This window comes from Medicago sativa, chromosome 2 (genome assembly GCF_051527215.1).
Source record: "Medicago sativa cultivar Bolivia chromosome 2, Bolivia_mono, whole genome shotgun sequence".
NCBI classification, from domain to species: Eukaryota; Viridiplantae; Streptophyta; class Magnoliopsida; order Fabales; family Fabaceae; genus Medicago; species Medicago sativa.
In genome coordinates this window covers 81,643,500-81,665,866 of record NC_140750.1, presented here as the reverse complement: position 1 = coordinate 81,665,866, position 22,367 = coordinate 81,643,500, and the positions used below count along the sequence as shown (strand labels likewise).

At 33.9% G+C, this 22,367-nt stretch overlaps 3 protein-coding genes and 1 long non-coding RNA gene across 6 annotated transcripts; 2 read left to right on the top strand and 2 right to left on the bottom strand.

The window, feature by feature from the left end:
• Nucleotides 1-152: 152 nt before the first annotated feature.
• LOC146951429 (Single hybrid motif superfamily protein) lies at nucleotides 153-6,224 on the bottom strand. Of its 2 annotated transcripts, XM_085747390.1 has the most exons (9): nucleotides 5,934-6,224; nucleotides 4,744-4,932; nucleotides 1,610-1,689; nucleotides 1,381-1,440; nucleotides 1,010-1,246; nucleotides 883-945; nucleotides 670-738; nucleotides 502-547; nucleotides 153-409 (listed from the first exon to the last, which is right to left on the bottom strand). In XM_085747390.1, the coding sequence occupies exons 1-9, from the start codon at nucleotides 5,947-5,949 to the stop codon at nucleotides 336-338; spliced, it is 834 nt and encodes a 277-aa protein (XP_085603516.1). In that variant the 5' UTR covers nucleotides 5,950-6,224; the 3' UTR covers nucleotides 153-335. The 2 variants fall into 2 exon arrangements, with proteins under 2 accessions (XP_085603516.1, XP_085603515.1); XM_085747389.1 differs by lacking the exon at nucleotides 5,934-6,224 and having other exon boundaries at nucleotides 4,744-4,978.
• A 1,352-nt stretch (nucleotides 6,225-7,576) lies between these two features.
• Nucleotides 7,577-12,995, bottom strand: LOC146951428 (uncharacterized). The gene is made up of 10 exons (XM_085747388.1): nucleotides 12,738-12,995; nucleotides 12,493-12,618; nucleotides 11,789-11,876; nucleotides 10,447-10,532; nucleotides 10,142-10,357; nucleotides 9,605-9,786; nucleotides 8,777-8,935; nucleotides 8,557-8,637; nucleotides 8,410-8,464; nucleotides 7,577-8,064 (listed from the first exon to the last, which is right to left on the bottom strand). The coding sequence occupies exons 1-10, from the start codon at nucleotides 12,846-12,848 to the stop codon at nucleotides 7,837-7,839; spliced, it is 1,332 nt and encodes a 443-aa protein (XP_085603514.1). The 5' UTR covers nucleotides 12,849-12,995; the 3' UTR covers nucleotides 7,577-7,836.
• A 1,706-nt stretch (nucleotides 12,996-14,701) lies between these two features.
• On the top strand, nucleotides 14,702-16,234 carry LOC146951427 (uncharacterized). 2 transcript variants are annotated; one of them, XR_015025506.1, is made up of 3 exons: nucleotides 14,702-14,975; nucleotides 15,161-15,229; nucleotides 15,449-16,234. It is a non-coding gene; the product is annotated as an uncharacterized LOC146951427 (long non-coding RNA). The 2 variants fall into 2 exon arrangements; XR_015025507.1 differs by having other exon boundaries at nucleotides 14,702-14,970; nucleotides 15,449-16,228.
• A 1,471-nt stretch (nucleotides 16,235-17,705) lies between these two features.
• Nucleotides 17,706-21,969, top strand: GRX4 (glutaredoxin 4). Its single transcript, XM_085747406.1, has 6 exons — nucleotides 17,706-17,794; nucleotides 19,089-19,220; nucleotides 19,318-19,417; nucleotides 20,686-20,752; nucleotides 21,528-21,606; nucleotides 21,687-21,969. The coding sequence occupies exons 1-6, from the start codon at nucleotides 17,744-17,746 to the stop codon at nucleotides 21,732-21,734; spliced, it is 477 nt and encodes a 158-aa protein (XP_085603532.1). The 5' UTR covers nucleotides 17,706-17,743; the 3' UTR covers nucleotides 21,735-21,969.
• Nucleotides 21,970-22,367: the final 398 nt, after the last annotated feature.

Sequence of the window (22,367 nt, the reverse complement as noted above, 5' to 3'; positions counted from 1 at the left end):
TGGCTTTTTGTTTGTTTATACTCTATCTTGATTCCAACTGCGACTTACACCATTTTTTAAATAAATCAATGAATATTTATCTTGAATAGAAGGCTATTTGCAAACGAAAATGCAAATATAACTTAAGCAAATAGCAAATCAACGAGAAAGAATGAGAATGGAGGGTTGGCATTTTATCCTTATCTTCCCTTTTGGGAAAAAATAACCTCAGTTTAAGAGTGTTGAATACTGCAGGGAGTATAATCTATCGACCTACCATATATATAACTTGTTCTCAAAGTATCAGATAATTACAGTGAATCTATGCATTTTTTCAAGAAATAAAAATCGAAAGATCAATATTGAAGCTTCTTTATTCCGGGAAATGACGGCAATATTGCTATAAGTGCATCACCATAACCAACTGGATCTGTCACAAACACACATACAAAGTAATGAACAAAATCCACATAAAAATGTCATTATGTTTAAACAGATAAAAAATAGAGGTAGCCAACTAACCGCCATCCTCTCTTAGAATCTTGATGACCTCCCCGGACACGTCAGACTAGAAAGAAATTTGAAGGAAAAAGAAAACTATGATTGCCATTGTAATAGTAACTATAGTAAATGGTGAATATATGACGATGAGAATCTGAAAGAGCTAGGAAACATGTTTAATACACAAACCTCAACTGGTAGCTGCCCACCAAGCTGTTCAATGTAACAAATCACTTTCCCCTCCTCAACTTTTTGCATCTGTCAAAAAATTGACACTATCAAAAACTATATTTGAAATTGTAGATTTCTCAACATACACATGAGGTGAATGTGTAAGATACTATGATAACAAGATTTTAGTTGACCGCCCGAAAAATGAGAAGGAAAGGCCTTCAATTGTACCTCATTACATGAAGGAGGAGCACGTTTTCCCTTTATCGTCCGAGATCTTCTGAAGATGCCAACCTGCTCTGGTTTTAGGGTAGATTATTGAAAGGAATGTAAAATACTATTTGTTTTAGAGTCTTACCGTTGGAGAATGAATTATCACCAACCCTTCATCTGCAGCTTTTTCTAGGAATCCCTCGATAGACAATGAAGAAGGTACTGGTTTCAAGATGGCCAATGTTGTCAATGTAGAAACTGATCCATTTGGTTTAGGTGCTTCTGCGGGTGTATTTATACTTACAGGAGCAGGAAATGAAGGAGGAAGTGTTTTAGATTTTTCAGTCAAATCCCTCACTACACGCAGGTGAAATCCATCAAGCTGATATATATCATTTGGAGGTTGGGCAGATGGCAATGAAGAAGAAACAACAAAGGAAGCAAGATTTAATAGAGTACGTGAAAAATATTGTGCTTATGAAGAGAATAAATTCATTGATCAGCATGATAGCTTACTTTTAATTCTAGCTCTCCAATTGATGCCGTCTCACATAAGTTAGTGAGCAAGAATTCCACCTGCAAAGAGATTTAAGTTATATAGGTTTAAAATTTCAGAACAAGAGTTATTAATGAAGACTGTATAATAATGTTATCATCAATTTAGATTTGTTTTATTGATGCTGAATGGCTGATTGCTATTGACAACTGAGAAGAGAATAGATGCTGAGATTTACTATGCACTAACATCATTAAAATTGGGAAACAGTTCACTTGTCAAACCAGAAGATTTAATCTCTTCAAAACCACCTTCTGACCTTGAAACAGCTGTTTATCATCAAAAAAAGGAATGTCAATATAAGCCAGACTATGATATATACATATCAAGTTAGTAGACTTTGCCACACAAATTTCAATTGCTTTATGTAGTAATTTAACAGTTTCAGTTCTCGGAAAAACTAATAATGAAAATATCAGTTTAAACACACTATTGATTATGTAAATCAGATCACACCATGAATGCATGAACATATGAGTGTTTTCCTCATAGAATCCCATATTGACATAAACCAACAGAACCTTGATAAAAAATAACAGAGTTTTGAAAATCAAACAATGTGGACCGGTAGACAATCTATTTTCTAAAATGTTTTAAATGTGTAAAGTGCAAACTAGTGTATGCAGTTGGAAATAGAAGCCCCCATGAATCTGTTAGGACATAGGATAAGGAGTTAGTTAGGATATAGGATAAGGAGGAGCTAGCTAGGGAATTTTTAATTAACGGAATAGTTATCGAATTATCATGTATAGATAGGAGGATAATGAGTTAGAGAAAGGATATGGTACAGATTTGTATTATTTTGGGTGAATAGACAATGGCTCTATTGTAGAATAGCAGATCCTTAGAGGAGAGAGAGATCTCTCCTACTCTTTCTTATTTTTTATCAATCTTTCAATAAAATAGTCTTTTGTTTTCAATTAAATTTTCCGGTTTCTAACAATTGGTTTGACCTGCTGGATCTTCGAGGAGAGTCAGCAATGCCGGAGTGGGAGGACATGTGAGCTAAAAGGGTAGCGCTGCCAGTACTTAACGGGACAGGCCCTGTTGGTTGGATTGCTAAGGCTGAAAAGTTCTTTGGAGTACAAGAAATTCATTACGTCCATAAGTTGCATTGGGCGTTCATGAGCACGGATGATGAGACAGTGATTTAGTTTCATTCTTATCATCAAGAAAACCAAGATCCAAATTGGGAATCATTTTCCACAGATATGATCAGAACAATTGGAGAGGGAAGCAGTGGTTGTTACAGGGGATCGACAATGGAGGGAGACAACACTAACCTACAAGTTTTGGGTGAGTCGAACAAGTTGGAGGCACAACCTTTTCTAAAAAGGATTTTGTCACAGCCACAAGAACACATTTATCAAGGAGACAGCCACCAAGAATCTTTGTTCTCGGGCAAGAAAGTTGGGTGATGAGACTAGTCCAAGGGTTTGGTGTCAACAAGGCAAGAAATAAATTTAAAATCAAACTGCTCAGAGGAGACAATCATGGAAACACAAAACCAAATATCTGTTCGTGTTCATAGTTGCAGAAGCCGAAGATGAACCAATTGTCGAGATCAAGGTTGTTATCGAGGTCGGAGATGCACCAGCAAACACTTACTGATTTTCAATGAATCTCTTCCTAGAGAGAAGGCTCTAAAGGTTTATTATAGGAAGAAGGAAAAAAATCTAAATAGAGATTAATGTGTACTTAGGTCTTTTAAACGGTATTTGTGTATTTAGGTTTTTACTGTTAGATCTTTTTGCAGGTTGTTATTTCTGTTTAGTTGGTTTTATTCTGTTAACTTGTATCACTGTTTCCAACCTTTTATAAAGAGAAGCATGGGAACAGTTTAAGATTTGACTTTTGAAAATTGCTTAGCTAAACTGGAATTTCCAGTGTGAAAGAAGACAGTGCTCCTTCGTTAAATTTTTTTACTTGTGATCAATAAAAATTCAGGGGCGAAAAATCTTACCAGAGATCCTAACATAAGCTTTATAAATAATGGAGATGATCTCAGCTCAGAAAACAATTAGTATTCTAATCATACATATAAAACTGAATGAACTTCAAAACTGTTACTTTCTCACAAAGATTAGTAATGTAAATTACACTCCGGTCAATTTTTATTTTTTAGACTAAACACCTATTATTGTCCTCCAAAGATATAGGTGACATCAATTTTGTCCTTCAAAGAAAGTCCAGGTTTAGTCCCTCAATCATGAAAAATGACTTCAAAACAGTTCTTCCGTTTACGAATCACAAGTGGGACTAAATTCATGTAATTTTCTACAAATGGAGGGATAAACTGATATCAACTTTCAATGATTGAGGAACTAAATTGTTGTAACATTTTTAGAAGGCCAAATTGGTGCCGCTTTCTGTGATTGAGGGATTAAATTGATACTACCTCCGTCCCTAATTATAAGACCCTTTTGAAAAAATAACGCATATTAAGAAAATTGATAAGTGTAATAAATTTGTTAGTAATTAGTATTGTTTTTACAATTTTATCCTTTAAAAGAGAGAGTTAGTTTATGTTTTCAATGTAATATTTAATGTTGATTGAAGAAAAAGATATAAATAAATAGGGGTATGTTGGTAAAGAATTAATTAATGTACTTGGAAATACCAAAAGGGTCTTATAAAAAGAGACAAAAAAATTTCTCAAAAGGGTCCTATAATTAGGGACGGAGGTAGTATTAACTTTCTTCAGGGTACCAAAATGAATGTTAAGTCTATTCTTTTTACCTGGAGATCATTATTTTAAACAAAGTCAAATTCACAGTTCTTTAAGCCAATGTATTTTCTTGCGTAAAAAAAAAAAAACCAATGTATATGAGTATATTACTAATCAAATTTCAATTATAATAGCGAGCCAAATTCCTAAACAATTACCATATTTTCATTTTGGCACGAGGGGGAAGAAACAAAACAGGCAACAAACAAGGCTAGGTCCTTAGAAGGGTTGTGCCCATTACATTAGCTAGCAAGAGGGATGTAAGGCCAGGGGTTGATAATTGGCATGCTATGTTAGTATTATTGACGGCCCCGAATATGTACTCATATAATATGATCTATAGTGTAAGATATACTTCTGGCACCTGAGTGTTTACACTATACACTATAAACCACATACAGTATGACATCAACAAGTTTGCTAAAGCCTAAAACACATCATTTCCGTCCGAAGTAGGACAAAAAAAAAATGCATGTGAAATCATTGATGGTAGAAATTTTTCAATAGGCTTAAAGTAATTGAGTAATAGAACAATGGCATTTCTATAGCTTATACAACAAAATAAATTGTGAATGTCAAAGAATAAAGAACTTACATTGGATCTCTGCTGATTGGTCATTAGATGGGGTTAAAGATCTAACTGTCTGCCTTGACGCAACCAATCTAGTGTACTGCAGTGACTTCCTACTGATCCAACTTCTAGTACCAAAATGTTGTGAAAGCTCAACTCTTTCTTGACCAAAGTGCAAGTTCAATACTTTGACATTTTGTGTCCCTAAGCTACCTGTGATACGTTTAATGACACAAATAACCATCATTTTTGGGGTCCAAACAATAAAAACCATTCTAAGTTCTAAGAACAAACTACAGACTTTCACCATTTGCATGAACAATACATACAAGTTAAGACAACAAAATGACTCTCAACGATAGGAAAAAGAAAGAGTTGCCTATAAATGTTACAAAGGTTGCAACTCATTATGCTGATGAACCCATTATGTAATGAAATAAACACTTGTGTAAGTGCTTGGAATAGCTTATGATGTGTTCCTAAATTTTTTTCACTTTATTTTCAAATAAGCTCCCAAGCTTATATAAACTAGCTTGCAGTGCATATGCAAACCTTTCCCTCGTTTTGTTTGGTTGTAAAACAACATATACCTAAGCATTTACACGATAAACCCTTAATTATGCAGTCTCCAAACACCTCCTTAATGATCCCTAGGGTTTGTGTTTGGAGATTACTATGTGCTCCACCAATCATTTGAATTTATTTTCATGTGACTGAAAGGTCACGAGTTCAATCCTAAAAACAGCCTCTTGTATAAAAAACAAAAAACAGGATAATGTTGCGTACAATACACCAAAATAGTGAGACCCCTTCCCGGAACCTGCGTATGCGGGAGCTTTAATGCATCGGACTGCTCTTTACCCTTTTTGTGAGAATATACTTTATTTATAATCTTTGTAACATCAACACTTCTGATTGATGGCGTGTCTAGTGACCAAGACGGGTGACATCGACACGACATAGACACATGATTACATTGAATTATGTATGTGCTACAAAGTTTATAATCGCTCTTTGCTAATCCAATTACCCAAAAATAATAATATAAAACAAATTTATCATCACAGTCTCTGATAGTGAAGAAAGTACATGCAAAACAGTAAATGAAGAACAATTCAAACAAATTAAAAAAAAAAAACATTGATATTGTTTTGAGGTTAAAAAATATACTAGGAATTGTAAAGAAAAGAAGGAGAAGTAGAAAAAGGAAGTACAGTGAGATGAAGCCATTGAATTGGAAGAGAGATTATGAAGTGAAGAAGAAAGCGTAATCGTGAAATAGTGTTTGTTTGTTTGTTTGTTAGTCTGAGAAGAGAGAGAGAGAATGAACGTTGACGGTTATTTTACAACCGGTAAGTTGGGGACTTGGATTGCTTTGGTCCCACCATCGTCAAAGTTCTAATCATATGCTAATGGCTGCTCTTCTTTTAAATGTAGAAAAGTGTAGAGTCCATGTTTGAACTCCGGTATTGCATAATATTGTCCTTGCAATTATCAAATGAGTTGTGTTTACACCGCAATATCATTTTGTTTTTAATGAAATCTGAAAAAAAGTCATTTTAAGTATTTTAAATTTGATTTCCTCAAACAAACAAAAAAGTATTTTAAATTTGATGTTTTTGATATTATTTTAAAACGGCAATGTTCATTTTAAATTTTCTTAACTTATTTTTTAAAAATTGAAAATGGAGATTGAATCAATGAGACCTTCGGTCCTTGATTTAATTGGTTCTGTTGAAAATAAGATGGAAAATAAATAAAGTAAAAGAAAATGTGATTGAAGACTTGAGTGTTCGTTAATTGTTCTATTTGAGATAAGATAAAATATATAACATATTTCGTTGAATTGTTTTCATTTTAAAAAAGTTCAACAATTCCAAATAAGCAATCCAATTGGGGTCGTCGAATTAGTTTAATTGAAGTCCTTTATTAATTTTTCAGAAATATATTATCCTCGTACATTATCATTTTTAGTAGAATAATTTTACGATTACATCTTGAAAATATTATTTTATTTAATTAAATAAATCAAACTTAAATATTAATATTACTCTTATTTAATATTTAGCTGCTACTAGTGTAAAAAAAATTGAAAATCAAATTTCTTCATATTGAAAAAATACAATACAATAAAAGAAATTAAAGTAAAATAGAAAGTAAAAATAGGATTCTATAGTAGTTTCCTAGACAAACAAATTAGAAGAATATATAAAACTTTTTTTTTTATTTCACGAACAAGATTCAAGAATAATATTATTTAATATTATTTGATAAAAGGAGAGTAGTATGTCTGGGGATCTACTGGTAACAAAAGTGATAAAAGCGATCATTTCATTTGTTTCTGGAATAGTTCTTTAAAAAATTTATTTATCGGATTTACGAGTCATAAGACAATTCCCGCGTCATGACTTCATAACATAGGGAATTTTTTAGAATAGAAAGGAATAACCCAATTAAGTTAATGGATTTTACCTAGATTAAATATCAATCGACAAAAAAAGTATTTTTCTATTCGAAACCCAGTAGAAAAGAAGGGACAGTCTTTGAGAAATCATATATAAAATGAAAAAATTCTCAAAGGTTCCATCCCTGAAAATGCTAGGGGGTGTTCGGAAATGGTTGAAGTAGTTGAATAGGAGGATCACTATGACTATAGCTCTTGGTAAATTTACCAAAGATGAAAATGATTTATTTGATATTATGGATGACTGGTTACGGAGGGACCGTTTTGTTTTTGTGGGTTTTAAAGTAAAGCAATCTAATTATTCAACCAGGTTTGTTTTAGATTATCGAATTTATCATGTCAATTTGATTTGTTAAACTCCCGTATAGTCCTGATTTAATTTTGACATAACTCTAAACCAACCATGAATGTCATTGAGATAACTTCAATTTGTTCCTCCAAGAATAAAATGGCCAAGTCACCACTCACAATTGTACACAGGTAATCGACTCCAACAACCAAAATATTTCACTGAGCATCGTTTTCAAACTAGCAAATTTTGCGGAGGCGTAATACCGCTATCATGTACATTCTATGTATCGTTCTAGCAAAATCATCACTAATCATCAAGTCATGTTGCTTGAAGCACTACATCCAACGAGAATTCAACATTGTTATCCTTTTCTGCTCCGGCTACCAGGACTAGCTACACTCTTTGAACCAAGAGATTCACTTGAACTCTGCGAGTTTCTTTGACGAGGAGATGAACTTCCTCGATGTATGGGAGATGCAACTTGACGGGGAGAAGCAACTTGACGGGGAGATCCTAAACTTGCTTCACTCCCTCTGGACGTAGATGCCTCCGCCTCCAGACTCTTGGCTTCTTCACTCAGAACTGCTAACTGTAATTCAAAAACATAAGTCAATAGACAGTGAAGATGGTTGAACAAATGTTGCAGAGCATTGAAAGACAGAAATCTCAAATTTGTTGGGTCATCAAATAACTTGTGAGCATGTTTAGGAAGCAACTACATCTAAAGCGCTACATAGGACATGATAGAAGAGGGAGCCAAGTTAGTTCTGAATCTTAATTAGGGCCTTCTGTAAATAACAGTAAAAAAATTGGAAATAAAATTTCATAGAGGATCAGGCAATAAAGAAATTGAAATATATCCAACCTCTTAAGATACTGACAACATGGTCAAGAAAAATAAATTATGATGCAACTTAAAAATGTTGATACATACCCGAATTTCATTCTCTCTTAGTCGATCTTGAAGTGCGTTGATTGCAGGACTTAAACTGTACCAAAAAGTAATAATTCTTTATTGAAAAAGAACAAACCAATAAAAATAGGACTAATAAATAAACGGGCATCTTGATCATGCTCTCACCAATACTCAATCAACTTGCACAAGGAAGCCTGATAAGTCGAAGTGTGGTGTATGAAAGCGAGTGGATGCACTTTCCCATCCCTACAAAGTACAAACAAATGGCATAGGAAATTAGAAACACTTCAATAAGTTCAATGCTTCGATCTCATCCCAAAATAGTGTTTCCATAAAATTTCATATATGTACGAAGAGTAAGTGTATATAGTTAATCAAGTACCACCTTGTATTTTGTAAGATGGCTTGATTATATGCTGTCCGTTCCTCTTCAAATAGTACATGTTGCAGATCCTTGTATGATGATAGCGGCGAATCAAGGTTGATAAAAGACAAGGATGGCAGCACATGAAGGGGAATTTCCTTTCTAATATACTCTGCACCACTGCCACCAAATATGTGTTATTTTAAAACCCAAGATGGAGAAACTATCTTGTCAACCTCATAAAAGATTAGACATGGTATACCTGTGAACAATCATTATACAATGAATACAGAAAATTGCAGTTCTCATTTTTATATTAAAGTCCTCTACAGTAATCACTTCCATTTATAATTCAAAGTTTGACTAAGAAGTATGTCAAGAAACATCCACACAATACCTTCCCCCCGCATGATTATATTTCTAATGCAAAACTTAGTGTACTATGTTATCATAGGCATTTCATATATACTTGGTGGAACAGTGGAACTGTGCCAAGGAAAGCTTCATAAGCAAAGGCAGCAGAATCATACTGAGGAGCATTCTAGGGAAGCATTTTTAAGACACGTTAAAGATTATGTTCATACATATGACATTACTGTTTACAGTAAAATGGATATCAGGGCCCTCCCCTTAATCTTCCTAATTTCAGTCTCTAATGGCAAGTATATTGCAGCTACCCAGACATTTATCACCAGGTCACCTGGGTTGAGCTTTATATACTAAAAACAACAGCCACTGTGCTCCCTTTTGTGCAAGGGGACAAGATGAATCCAAATCCAAAAAACACGCCTAAATTGTCGGTTGATAAACAACAAAGTGTTCAAATACATACTCATCTATATTCTATACCTCATGTCCATATTTGAGCGGTGCATAGCTTCCTGCATACTTTCTGACATATCCATGGGATCATCAACTGCAATGATGTCTGAATTGTTGAGATGATAGTTTTCTCCATCTTTTACGCTCCCTAGATAGTTGGCATCGGCATTGGCGAAGAAATTCCCCAATTCTGAAGATCTCCCCCCACCCTAGGGAAAATTACAATTTAAATTTTAATTACATAAATTAAAAACACACACAAAGCGAATTATCTTTCTCCTAGACAGAAAAATGCAATTATGATTATACTGGTGGGACATCCTTTAGGGCCTGAACACATTTCCATAAGATCAACATCACTTTATCAACAAAAGGATGCATACAAAACCCAGTATAAAGGAAAGAATTTCCCTGATCTTTAAGAACTTCACTCACAAAAATATAGATTGGAAATAAACATTCAAGTCCCACCATGTTCTGCATTCAAATGTAATCTACATTTTTCAAACTGTTGTCTATTCTTCATGGGGTGTTAAATCTTATTTCATATAAGATAAAGTATACCTTACTAGCACCAGCACTTCTCGAATCACCAGTGTCCTGCTCTGGGCCATCTCCCTTGAAGTAACCAGATCTTGTTGTTAAATTGTCTGAGGAACTTGGTGATGAATCTATATGAATAATGGAGCTTTTATTTACAGGAGACAGAGGTATGGGTCTTGACAAGCTATTCTGCTTTCCATCAGATGACTGGAAAGCAATTACTTGAATTTTTCCTATCTGAATACAGTTCAAAGCTATTTGTTGTTAAACTTGATGAGAATATATACTGCAAGACATCTAACAATTATTATGTGTTTCAGACCAACCTTGTTTGCATCTTCGTTGTAACAAGAAAAAATCAACCCAATAAACCCAGAATCAAGAAGTTGATACATTGCCTGAGTCCGCACATCTACAAAATAGTAAAGATGCTGATTAATGATTATACTGTTGCTTTGGATAAAATCAAACAGGAAAAAAGACAAGTCATTTAAAAAAAAATCTTTGTTGCACTCCTATCCAACGTGATAACAAGCATGCTGTTAAATGTATGCAACCAGATCACAAACTTTTGAGGAAGAGGAGATACCATTAGAAGTTTAGAATCCGTATATGAATAGTGAGTACAGTTAAATTAAATCTAAAGCCTGCTAAAAAGCCTTTCAACCTAACTTATAGAACTCTCTAGCTAATTTATTGTTAAAACACGATCAAAACTTATATGCTATTGTAAATCCATACATTTTCTATGTCTTACATCAGTAAATGTTATATCCTACCTTAAATACCAAAAGTGAAGTATAAATAGCAGATATAGGAAAATGATAATTGTACATGCCATGTAGGGCATGTGCTCAAGTTGAACCATTCAGAAAGGTTACAGTAGAATGCAGGGTATTATTCAGTGATTTGTGGAGAAGTGTCTGAGGTGCATGTGAATAAGTAACTGCATGTAACTATTAAGCATCATACTATCAGTAACAGACATCGATATTTTGTCTGTTTCAATGAAACAATACAGGCAATAGAGAAAAATGTGCAGTCTTCGTATAATTTCTCATGGAAAATAACATTTGCATCAGCCAAATGATAGGAAACCCCCTTTGTCTGTGAGTTAGTTAGAGAGTATGAGATGATAGACTATAAATAATAGGTAGGACGTGCTCGACAGATTTACTTTGGTTTTGGATAGGGTTTTAGAGTGGGAGATAACCTGGATGCTTGAATACATTGAATGTAATGGAATTTGCTATCGATAAACACTATTTTCTTCCACATTTTGATCTAGTATCTATCATTGATCCTCTCCAGCAACATATTTGATTCATATGCTCAGTCACACATACTAACCTTCAATTGATGTTGAAGTTGGAACACAACTCAAAGTGCAAAATTTAGAATATCACCATACACAAAAATACTGTTGACTTCAACATCTACGAACTGTATAACATAAAGGATGTTAGGCGCACTCTTTTCTCAAATCTATGCTAACAATATTCTCTCTGAGAAAAAAATACTATAAAAGATCTTCGATTTCATAAATGCCATACACATTAGGATTCAGTTCTCCAATCCAAGCACAAACAACTAAAACAACAATACATTCAGTGATAAGCAGAAGACAATATCGAAACAATGGGAGACGGGTTACCAGAAAGTACATACCGACATGTGAAGGCAGGACAGTAATATGAGGATGTGAATGGTACCAGCCTATCACCCTCGTTGTTCTTCCAGTTGTAACAGTCATTCTGTGCTATGAAGTTAAGGACACAATCAAAGCAACAATTGCAGTCCTTAAATCACTAAGAACAGCAACTATCAAAATTGGACAGCATTCTCAAGCTAAACCATTGCATTAAACACATGGGCCTGTTTGGATTGGCTTATTTGAGTTTACCTACCGGCTTAAGCAGTTGTGAGAACGTTTATGAAATGTTCAAAAGTTGTTTCCAGCTTATTTTCATAAGCTCTCAAAGATAGCTTATGAAAATAGCTTATCATCTATAAATTGCAAATTAAGACTATATTTTATCTTTTGTAATAAAAGTAGCTTATACATAAGTGCTTATCATCTATAAATTGCAAATTAAGTTGTTTAACCAAACAGGGCCTAAGTGATATGCTCTGCAGAACGACATTTCTAATTGAAACATGTGTGGTGTCCAACACGTGTCTAACACCGCAGGTGTAATTACATTCAATTATATCATTCTTTCAAACCACTACTTGTGTCAACATGCCAGTGTCGTGCCCCGTGTCTCTGCTTCATAAGTGATATGTGAGGTCAAAATAAACACCATTGAATTAAAAATGAGTTTTTTTAGATCTATCTTAAATGCAATAACACAGAACAAGAAAAAGGATATATCAGCAAGAGCTGAAGCAGCAGCCAACTGTTCAGGATTAGTTTCAACACGATCTTTTCGTCGATCAGACCTTGTTTGAGGAGATGCACCCCATATCAATGCAGTCACACTCCCATTCTTCGAATGCTGAAAAATCAACAATTTCACAAATTCAATTCAACATTGTGAAATACAAATTGGGGAAAAATAAAAATAAAAATAAAAAATTTGAAAAAAATAAAGAAAAAATTGGGATTATACTATACCTGGATATCGCCAAGAAGAAGACCCATAATCTCTTCGGTTTCAGTGGAGAATGCATGAGTTGCGCATGTTAACCAAACTTCTTCGGACATTTTCACGCTTGTTAGAGACATTTTCGCGAAAAAAATTGGTTCAAAATCAAAAAACCCTAAAAACCCTAAAATGATAATCTCATTCTCTTCGATTTCGTTCTTTTTCTTTGATGTTTCCCTCTCGCCTCCTTCTTCAACCTCAACTGTCTAGTCAGAAACAACGTAGTTACTGTTAATCTTTCTATCTAACTATTAATCTTTAACCTAATTGGCTAATTAAACAAATCCAGCTATTAAAATTTTCAACTTGATGGATATTTGAGACTTTTTAACCATATATGATTGAAAGAGTAAATACCCAAATTCGTCTTGAATTTACAAGGACGAGCCAAATTCATTCTCAAATTTTTTGAAATGTCTATTTCATCCATCAATTTATCTTATGCCGATCAATTTCATCCATCAATTTATCATATGCCGATCAAATCAGTTTCTCCCTTAGTGTGTAATTACATTCAATTGATTCATTTTTTTATTGAAATGTCTATTTCATCCATCAATTTATCATATGCCGATCAAATCAGTTTCTCCGTTAGTGTGTGATTACATTCAATTGATTCATTTTTTTTTATAATTATTACTGATTGGTGTGAACTAGTTAGTGTTGGTGACGTGTCTGTATTGGTGCTTCATAGTTTGTATACAATTTTGATGTTGTAGTTTTGTTTTGGATTTAATTATTTGATTGGTTTGGTTATAAGTGTCGGTGTGTGATTAGGAAGTGTCGGTGTGTGATTAGGTTAAGTTAATTCATTTTTCTCGAGTTATTATTGATCTCGACGTGTCAATGTCGGTGTTTCAAATTTTTTGAAATGTCTATTTCATCCCTGAATTCATCATATGCCGATCAAATCAGTTTCTCCGTTAAGTTGGTCTATTAACGGATGTGACGTGTACTGTTATCCTCTCACAAGGCTTGCCATGTCAGATGTCACGCAAGCATAGACTAATTTGGCCGAAAATGACAAAATTTCCAAGGACCAAATTGATCGATTTACAGAAAATTCGAACCCACTTTTGCAGGAAAAACAATTGTTACCCAACATCCCTTTCTTCCCCAAATCTATAAAATTGGAACCCTAATTTTATAATTTGTCGCATACAATTCAAAATCTCCAAAATTTCTTCCATTAGTTTATGACAACGTTATTCCCCAATTCAAAAAACTTGAAAACCTAATTTTTTTTTATTGAATTCGAAATCCAAAAATCCTCAAACATTGTTCAAGCTTTGGTGTTCAGAAATGACGGTGGTGGGCGTATGGGCAAAAACAACTATAATAGTCGGTCTTCGTCTTCAAGTTCTATGTTTAATGGTCATGCGAGAGTACTTGAATGTTTGTGTCCTAGAATATTTGTTGTAAGAAAAGCCAACACTGTCAAAAACCCAGAAAGGCTTTACTATGCATGCCCTCTTCCAAATGTTTGTTTAACAATGGTTATGTGATGTGTGAACGGTTTGTTTAACTTCTACTGATTTTGAATTTTCTTTGTATAGGGTGATGGTGAAAATTGTGAATTTTTTGTATGGATTGATGAAGCCGAAGAACTAGGTTATTTTAAAAACAATGGAATTGATGCTGGTCATGGAAGAAATGCAAGGTTGATGGAGAAGGTTCAGTCCATGGTTAACCCTAAGGATAGTGGCAGAGAAGATTTGGAGGGTAAGGTTAATGGGCAAAGTTGACTGTGTAGGAAGAGAGCTTAGGTTGGTTAAGTATTTGATATGAGTAATTTGTTTGATTGGGTTGTTTAAGATGCTATTGTATTGTGCTAAGTCAGTGTCATGTTGTAATTAAAAGAGGTTAAAAATGAATGAATGCAACCCTTCTGTCAAAATAGTTTAATACCATATAATTATAGACATATTTGTTAGCAGTGGCGGATCTAGCGCCCGGCGACCCCGGGCGGTCGCCCGGGCTCGATCCGTAGTTTCCTCACATTAGGTCCAACCTATAGGCCAATTTACACACTTCAAAAAGAAAAAAATTGGGCAAATTGGGCAAATCAATAAATCTTACAAGGAAGGCTTTACTGTTCTTCGAAGGATCCTGCGTATTTTTATTTGTGAATTTGTTCTCAAAGATGGAGAAATCAATTGATTCGTTGTCATTGTGCTAGGGCGTGAGTCATGGACAATTAAGGTTAGGTTAGTGTTGTTCGAATTTGATGTTTCTGTGATTCACTTATTGATGTTAGAATTTGGGACGTTTATTTTCACATCAGCTATTTATAGTTATTCACTTATTGATGTTTCTATGATTCATATTGACTGTGTGTGAATTTAAAATCTAATTTGATCACATGTTGGAATTACGTGCTGCTGTTTTTCAGTTTCATATATGCACGCAAAGTGTTTGATAAAATGCTGCAGTGAATTCTCATCAGCATTAGCATCTCCAGGTTTGATGTTTTTTGCTTTTTTAATTCATGAATATTTCAATAACTTTGCTTATTTGTTTTTCCATAAACCCAGTCCATATATTGCATACAAAGATTGGTAAATTTCTAGATGATCTATCCAAATTTAACACCCTATGTTTTAAATGGTCCACCTCTCATATTTGTCCTTCTTCAAGTATAAATCACATGGTTATTTTTCTTTTTTTCTTTGCTCATCAGATTTATTTGAAAAGAAAGGGAGAGAAAAACCCAATTTCAACAAATAGGCAAGATTTCAAAGCAATGTAATTTATCATGATTAAATTGTGATCAAGAGGACAATAAGACATTGGGATGATGGGTTTGTCGAATGTAGCCTCTCAACTGAGAACTAATGGAACTCTTTATGCTCAACTGAGAACTAATGGAACTCTTTATGCTCAACAGCAACAACATCAAATGATTCTGGGAAAAATTAGGGAGCATCTTTCATAACAGGTTTCACTTTACAATCAATAGGTATGATCCAATTTTGATTTGATTAGTGTGCAAATTATGTTGTTTTCCAATTAAATTATGTTTATGCTTCTCAAGTTAAGAAAAAAGTCAGAAACATTTGGTATCCCTTAATTGTCCTATCTTGACATCTCTGGATGCATCATTTTGCAGGTGATTCTTTATCTTCTAGTTTCTTGGTCATCCTGCTTATGTATGGAGTATGGACTGATGTTTGTTGTTTTGAATTATAGTCAACTCACTGATGACTGCTTGTCTGCAACAACCCGTGGCTGTCCACTAATCGAGTCATTAATATTAATGTCATGCCCATCAATTGGGTTAGATGGACTCTGTTCCCTGCATTGGCTCCCAAATTTAGCTCTGCCTGATTTATCATACACTTTCTTGGTGACTCTGCAGCCTGTTTTCGACTCTCGTAAACAACTAAAGGTTAGACGAACCTCTCTTTTAAAATTTTTTGCATATATTTTTCGCCCAAGCTCTATGAAATTCCTGGCTCCGCCACTGTTTGTTAGTCTGATTATGTCGGTGTGAAACCTTGAATAAGGTCTTAGATTCGATTATCTCTGATGTCAATTTGGGTGAACTAATTTAATCTTTTCAAAAAAAAATTATAAACATATCTGTTTCCTGTCATTCTTCTCTCATTAATTTATTGGAATAAATATTTCTAAAAAAAAAACATTTATCATAAACATTCAAACCTCAGCCATCGCAAAACAAAAAGTCGTGAGTTATTAATCTAATACAACATTAAGGATGCAGCGCATTAGAGAGCAAAAGTTTAATTAAGCTAAAAAAAGGAGGAATGTTAATTGAACAACCATTTTTTAGAATAACTTATAAGATAACCAAAATATACAAATGTCGGCATTGACACAAAACTAAAACTATAGAGAGAAAGTTAAAACAATATATAAAATGTGAGTATGAGGGTGTGTTTGTTTCAAGTTATATTTGTAGATTACCGGGAATAAAATCATAAAAATGCATATGCCTACGTTTGTTACAAGTTTAATAAATTTTATTCCCGGGTATAAAATGTTTCTGGGAATAGAAAAGTTTTCCCAAAGAAAATAGTGGAAATAAAGTTCCCATGGAGATGAGAATAAAATTATATGTAATTACCTATTATATTCTCAATTTTTAAGGTCACTTGAAATATTATAATGTTAACTAAACATCTTTTTTTTTTTTTTGTCAGGTAGCCTAGTGGCTAGAATTCTCCTTATAAGGTGAATAAGTGGGGTGTTCGGGGTTCGAACCCCGACCCCTGCAAATAATAATGCATTGTCCTACCAATTAAGCCAAGCTCACGGGACAACATCTTTTTTCTAAATACCTTAGAATAATTTTTTTATCTTTATATCCAAAAAAAATGTTATTGCTACAAACACACCCCGAGATTAAAAATTGTGGCAAAATAGTTCTTCAAATATGATTTTTAAGGAAAAAAATACATTTTATACCCAAAAACATGAGAGAGAGATATAAACACCTTAGGCTTTGTTTGCGAGTTTTGAGGGGAAGGAAAGGAAAGACTAAGGAGGGGAAGGGAAGGAAAGGGAGGGAAGGGAGAAAGGAGGGAAAACCTTCCCCTTGTTTGGGAGTTAAAGAAACCAACAAGGAAAGGGGATGGAAGGCTTATGTGATAATTTTTCTATTTTACCATTTTTTTTCCTCTTAAAATCAATACATTATGTTATACTTTATAATTTATCTTGTAAATTATAATTGGAATTTTGAATTATTATGAGGAAAAAATTGTCAATTTGTATGTTTAACCCCCCAAAACCCCCCAATTTGGGGGAACTTTAAAATTGGACAAATGAAGTCCTTCAAAACCCCCCAAAACCTTTCCCTTGTTTTTTTAAAACTCACAAACAAGGGTTTACCTCTCCATAAGCCTATCCTTTCCCTCCCCTCCCCTCCAAAACCCAACTCGCTAACAAAGCCTTAGTTCGAAGTTGTCTGCGTTGTGAAAACTCAATCCTCACATACATCAGAAGTGCTTCCATGGCGACCATTCTTTTCAAGGGAATCGCTGCTCGTTCTCTCACCACACGTGTAAGCTTTCCAACCCTAAAACAAACCCTAATTTTCTTCTTCTTTTTTTCTGCAAATCCATCATAAAGTTCCATGCTTTTTCCATTTTACGGTATTGGGTATCCTTTCTTTTCTTCATTTTCCTCTTATAATTTCTCACCTTGCAAGTTTTATTTATCAGATTGAAATGGGTCGTTCAATAATTTCAATTTGAATTTGAATTATGTTAATGTTAAAATGGAGGCTTATGCGCTAAGATCCTGAAATTGTTTTGCTATCGTATGAGATCAATAAGCTATTACTTTTCAAATCATGAAATCTTGAAAAGCTTTTTTAGGCTCTGTTTGGATGAACGGCTTAATTTACAGCCTTTAGCATAATTGCATATTATAAGTTAATTCCATAACAAAATATAAAATAAAGTTAAACTGTTTTCGTATAAACTATAAGTTGTTTTTATAACTTATCTTCCTATGTGTTTGATTATGTGGTGACAAAAATTGATTTTGAGTGAATCAATTCTGTAAGTTTCATCATGGCTATAAGTGAGTTAAATGTAAAGTGATTTATGTTTGGATATCTTCATGTAAAAGTGAGTTGAACAATAAATTTGAGTGTTAAAATCAATTTTAGAATCAAAAGCTCCAAATTTTAGCTTCAAGTTAGAATCAATTCTTCTAGAGGCAAAATCAATTATCCTGGAGGGGAACCAAACATGTCAAAATCAATTCTACACCTCTAGAATCAATTTTGGCTCCTCCAAAAAATGAAACTGAACATACATTGCCACTCAAGTTTGGTTCCTCCAAAAGTGAATATTGCCACTCAATTTTAGCCCTTTTTCTTTTTAAATTTACCACTGTCTCATTCATATTCTACCAAGGCAATGGTTGGGTAAACAACTTAATTTGCAGCTTATAGCATAGGCACTTATCATATATAAGCACTTAATGTAAGCTATTTCCGTAGCAAAAGATAAAATAAAGTCAAACTGTTTTTGTATAAGCCATAAACTGTCTTCATAAGTTATCCTGGAGATCTTGTGGAAATAAGCTGAAAATAGGCTATGAACATGTCATAAGCTGTTTTCACATGTTCCCGCAGACAATCTCAAGTGATTATGTCTGTAGATAAGCTCAAATCAGTCAATTCAAACAGGCACTAAGATTGACTTTTGGAGTTTTGCATTGTCATTCTTTATGATTTTAACTATTTTAGTGTTACGATTTAAATGGCTAGAATTTGTTTGTTTGTTAAAATGTGAATTGTGTTTTCTGTATGTAACGGTGTTGGTTTTCTTTTAACATGTTTGCAGCTAACTAGTTCCTGTTATTATGGAATGAGATACACAACTAAGGTGTCTGATGATACCGACACACATGATGACTTCAAACCAACTAATAAAATTGAGAATTCTGGAACTTCTTTGTCAAGTATTATTGAGCAGGTGAATTTTCTATCAATTGAATCTCTACATGAGAATTCTATGAAGGGTTTATTGTTTTGATGGTTTAAGTAATTTGTGACTTGTTAATAATGTACAGGATGTCAAGGATAATCCTGTTATGATTTACATGAAGGGTGTACCTGATTTCCCACAGTGTGGATTTAGTTCTCTTGCAGTTAAAGTTTTAAAACAATATGGTAAGTAAATGATAATTTTCATGCTTCATCCTTGCTACCTGAGAAATTATATCCTCTGAATCTGGACCAGTCTTTTCATGGTAGAGCTGTTACATTTTCATGTGTTCTGAAATTTTGTGCTTATGTGATTTGAAAAGGTAGACTCAGAGTGGAGGAGATAGTGTTACATAACTTACATTTCTACAAACATTACAACAACAACAACCAAGCCTTATCCCACTAAGTGGGGTCGGCTACATGGATCAAATGACACCATAGTGCTCTATCAAAAACCATATTTGGATCCAACTCATTGACCTCTAAATCCTTTCTAATGGTTTCTCTACTGGTTTTCTTAGGTCTTCCTCTACCTCTTTTAACCTTACTCTTCTCCATTTGATCTACTCTTCTAACAACGACATCTATGGGTCTTCTCTCTACATGTCCAAACCATCTAAGCCTATTTTCTACCAACTTTTCTACTATAGGTGCTACCCCCACTTTTCTACAAACATTATGGTGATTAATTTGTTGAATGTAGCTGATGGGTTTATTGACTAGATGGGGTAGAATTAGAAATGACGACATTAGATAGAGAGTTGGGGTAACCCCTATAGTAGAAAAGATGGTAGAAACTAGACATAGGTGGTTTCGGCACGTAGAGAGAAGACTTGTGGATTCTGTAATAAGGAGAATAGATCAGATGGAGAGGAGTCAGATCACTAGAGGTAGGGGTAGACCTAGAAAAACTATACGAGAAACTATTAGGAAGGATCTAGAGATAAATGAGTTGGAGAAAAAACATGGTTTTTGATAGAACACTATGGCGTTGTTTGATTCATGTAGCCGACCCCACTTAGTGGGATAAGGCTTAGTTGTTGTTGTTGTTATTGTTGTTGTAGCTGATGTCATGGTAGCTCCTGTGTTTATGTAATCTCATGTTTTGGTTTTATTATGTTGAATGGATAAAAATGTCACCCTTGCCTTTTGATTTCATCCTCTTCAACGGAAAAGGAAACAAAAACAATTTTAAAGGGTTAGTACATAGGTGCTGGCCTGCAATTTAATCATAATGATCTTTATTATAACCTGCACAAACTTATATAGGATGCGGCCTTTAAGTTTCAAATGTGTTTTTTCAATTGTTTAATTTACTTATGGCCTACAGAAATTTACTGTGAATATGACTTTTTTTTTTTTTTACTAAACTGTGAATATGACTTAGCTTTACTGGATGATGAATAGACAATTTTATACGTTGTAATTATTATTATTTGTTGCTTTTGCAGATGTTCCTTTAAGTGCTAGGAACATTTTGCAGGATCCTGAAGTGAAAAATGCTGTAAAAGCCTACAGGTAAGTTTGTTCATGCTGGTTATATTGCTCTAGCTTCTTCAGAGTAATGCTCTTACTGTAGCCTAGTTTTTTAAAATTAACATTTACAATAATTAATGAAAAAAATTAAGTTAAAGGAAATAAATAAAATTTAGATTATTGCTGATAATTACAACTAGTATTAGTGATATGTGATATGAAACAAAAAAGTAGTAATTTATTGCATTGTTTAAATCCAAATATATTATGAAGATCAGATTATGATTATATATCTTAAAACTTGAAAGTAATCGTTGTGATGTGACTGCTGTCTACACATTGAAATCTTCCATTTTCAAATATCAATCGTGTTAGAATTTTGATATCCTTTAATGGCTATGAAATTCAATGGATGAGTGTCCTGTCAATAATCTGAAGATCATAAACATCAGTTTGAAGATCAATATTTGTTCTCTATCTCTCTGTGACTGTGTACTGTGTGAAGTTATAGTTGATTTCAACATATCTAGTTGTGGCTTATTAATTTGTTACTATTTATTATTTCCTTGTACGTTGTTGATATATGTACATGCGTCTGGCAACTTATGTAAAATTATTTTGAATCTTTTATTTTCTTTGCATTTAAAGTGGTATGGTTGTGTCACTGTGTGGTCTTATTATTTGATTTTCAAACATAGTAGCACCGGAAATGCTGGTGCTGCCAATTATAATTTACTTTTCCCTTTTAACAGCTTAATAATTGACAGATGAAGCAAATATACATTTCTTATGTTTCTCCCATGTTCTTTCTCTGCAGTCACTGGCCAACATTTCCACAAGTTTTCATTAAGGGAGAGTTTATTGGTGGATCAGATATTGTTCTTAGTATGCACCAGGTTAGTTCCCATTGCAAGAGTTGATCAATTTTTACAATATTTTGTGCTCTCCTATTTAACAATATTTCACACCCTTGTAGAGTGGTGAGTTGAAGGAAAAGCTTAAAGATGTTGTGTCCAAGCAGTAAAAGCACAACTAAGGTGATGGGATTTAAAAGAGAGGTAGTTTAGACCGACTTGTTCGATGCAATCTGTTTCTTTTGCTGAAAGAAAGATGACACTATGTGATATCTTTGTATTAGATTTTCTGGATAGTAATAAGTTATTTGACGAATAAAAAGAATTTCATGTGTGCTCATACCTTGCTTTATTGTTTTTTATTTGTAGTACATGAAATAATAGTCAAGACTGAAATTTTATTCACCCTGATTTAGAATAATAATGTGACTAGAGCACAGGTAAGGTATTAAAAATGCAGCACTGGAGAACTTGGAGGGTCTGCTAACCTCCCTTCCCAATCACTGCAAAACAATGCTCTCCCCTTTTGTCCACTACTCACATTCCCTCTATACCTGCCGCGTGCACCACTTACTAAGCTGAGCCATGCCAGGATCCACCCCAATGTCCTGTTGGAGCATCTCCAATACACTTACTCTTAGCAACCAAATTCATGTTTTTAAGTTGCTTTTTATGTGTCTGCACCTGCGACATGAGATTTAAGAACACTGATTGATTTTCATGCCAATGTTGGAAACCATGTTTTGGTTCTTAACTTGTACTACGAAGTACAACAATTCTATTAAGAACCATCGCCAATGTTG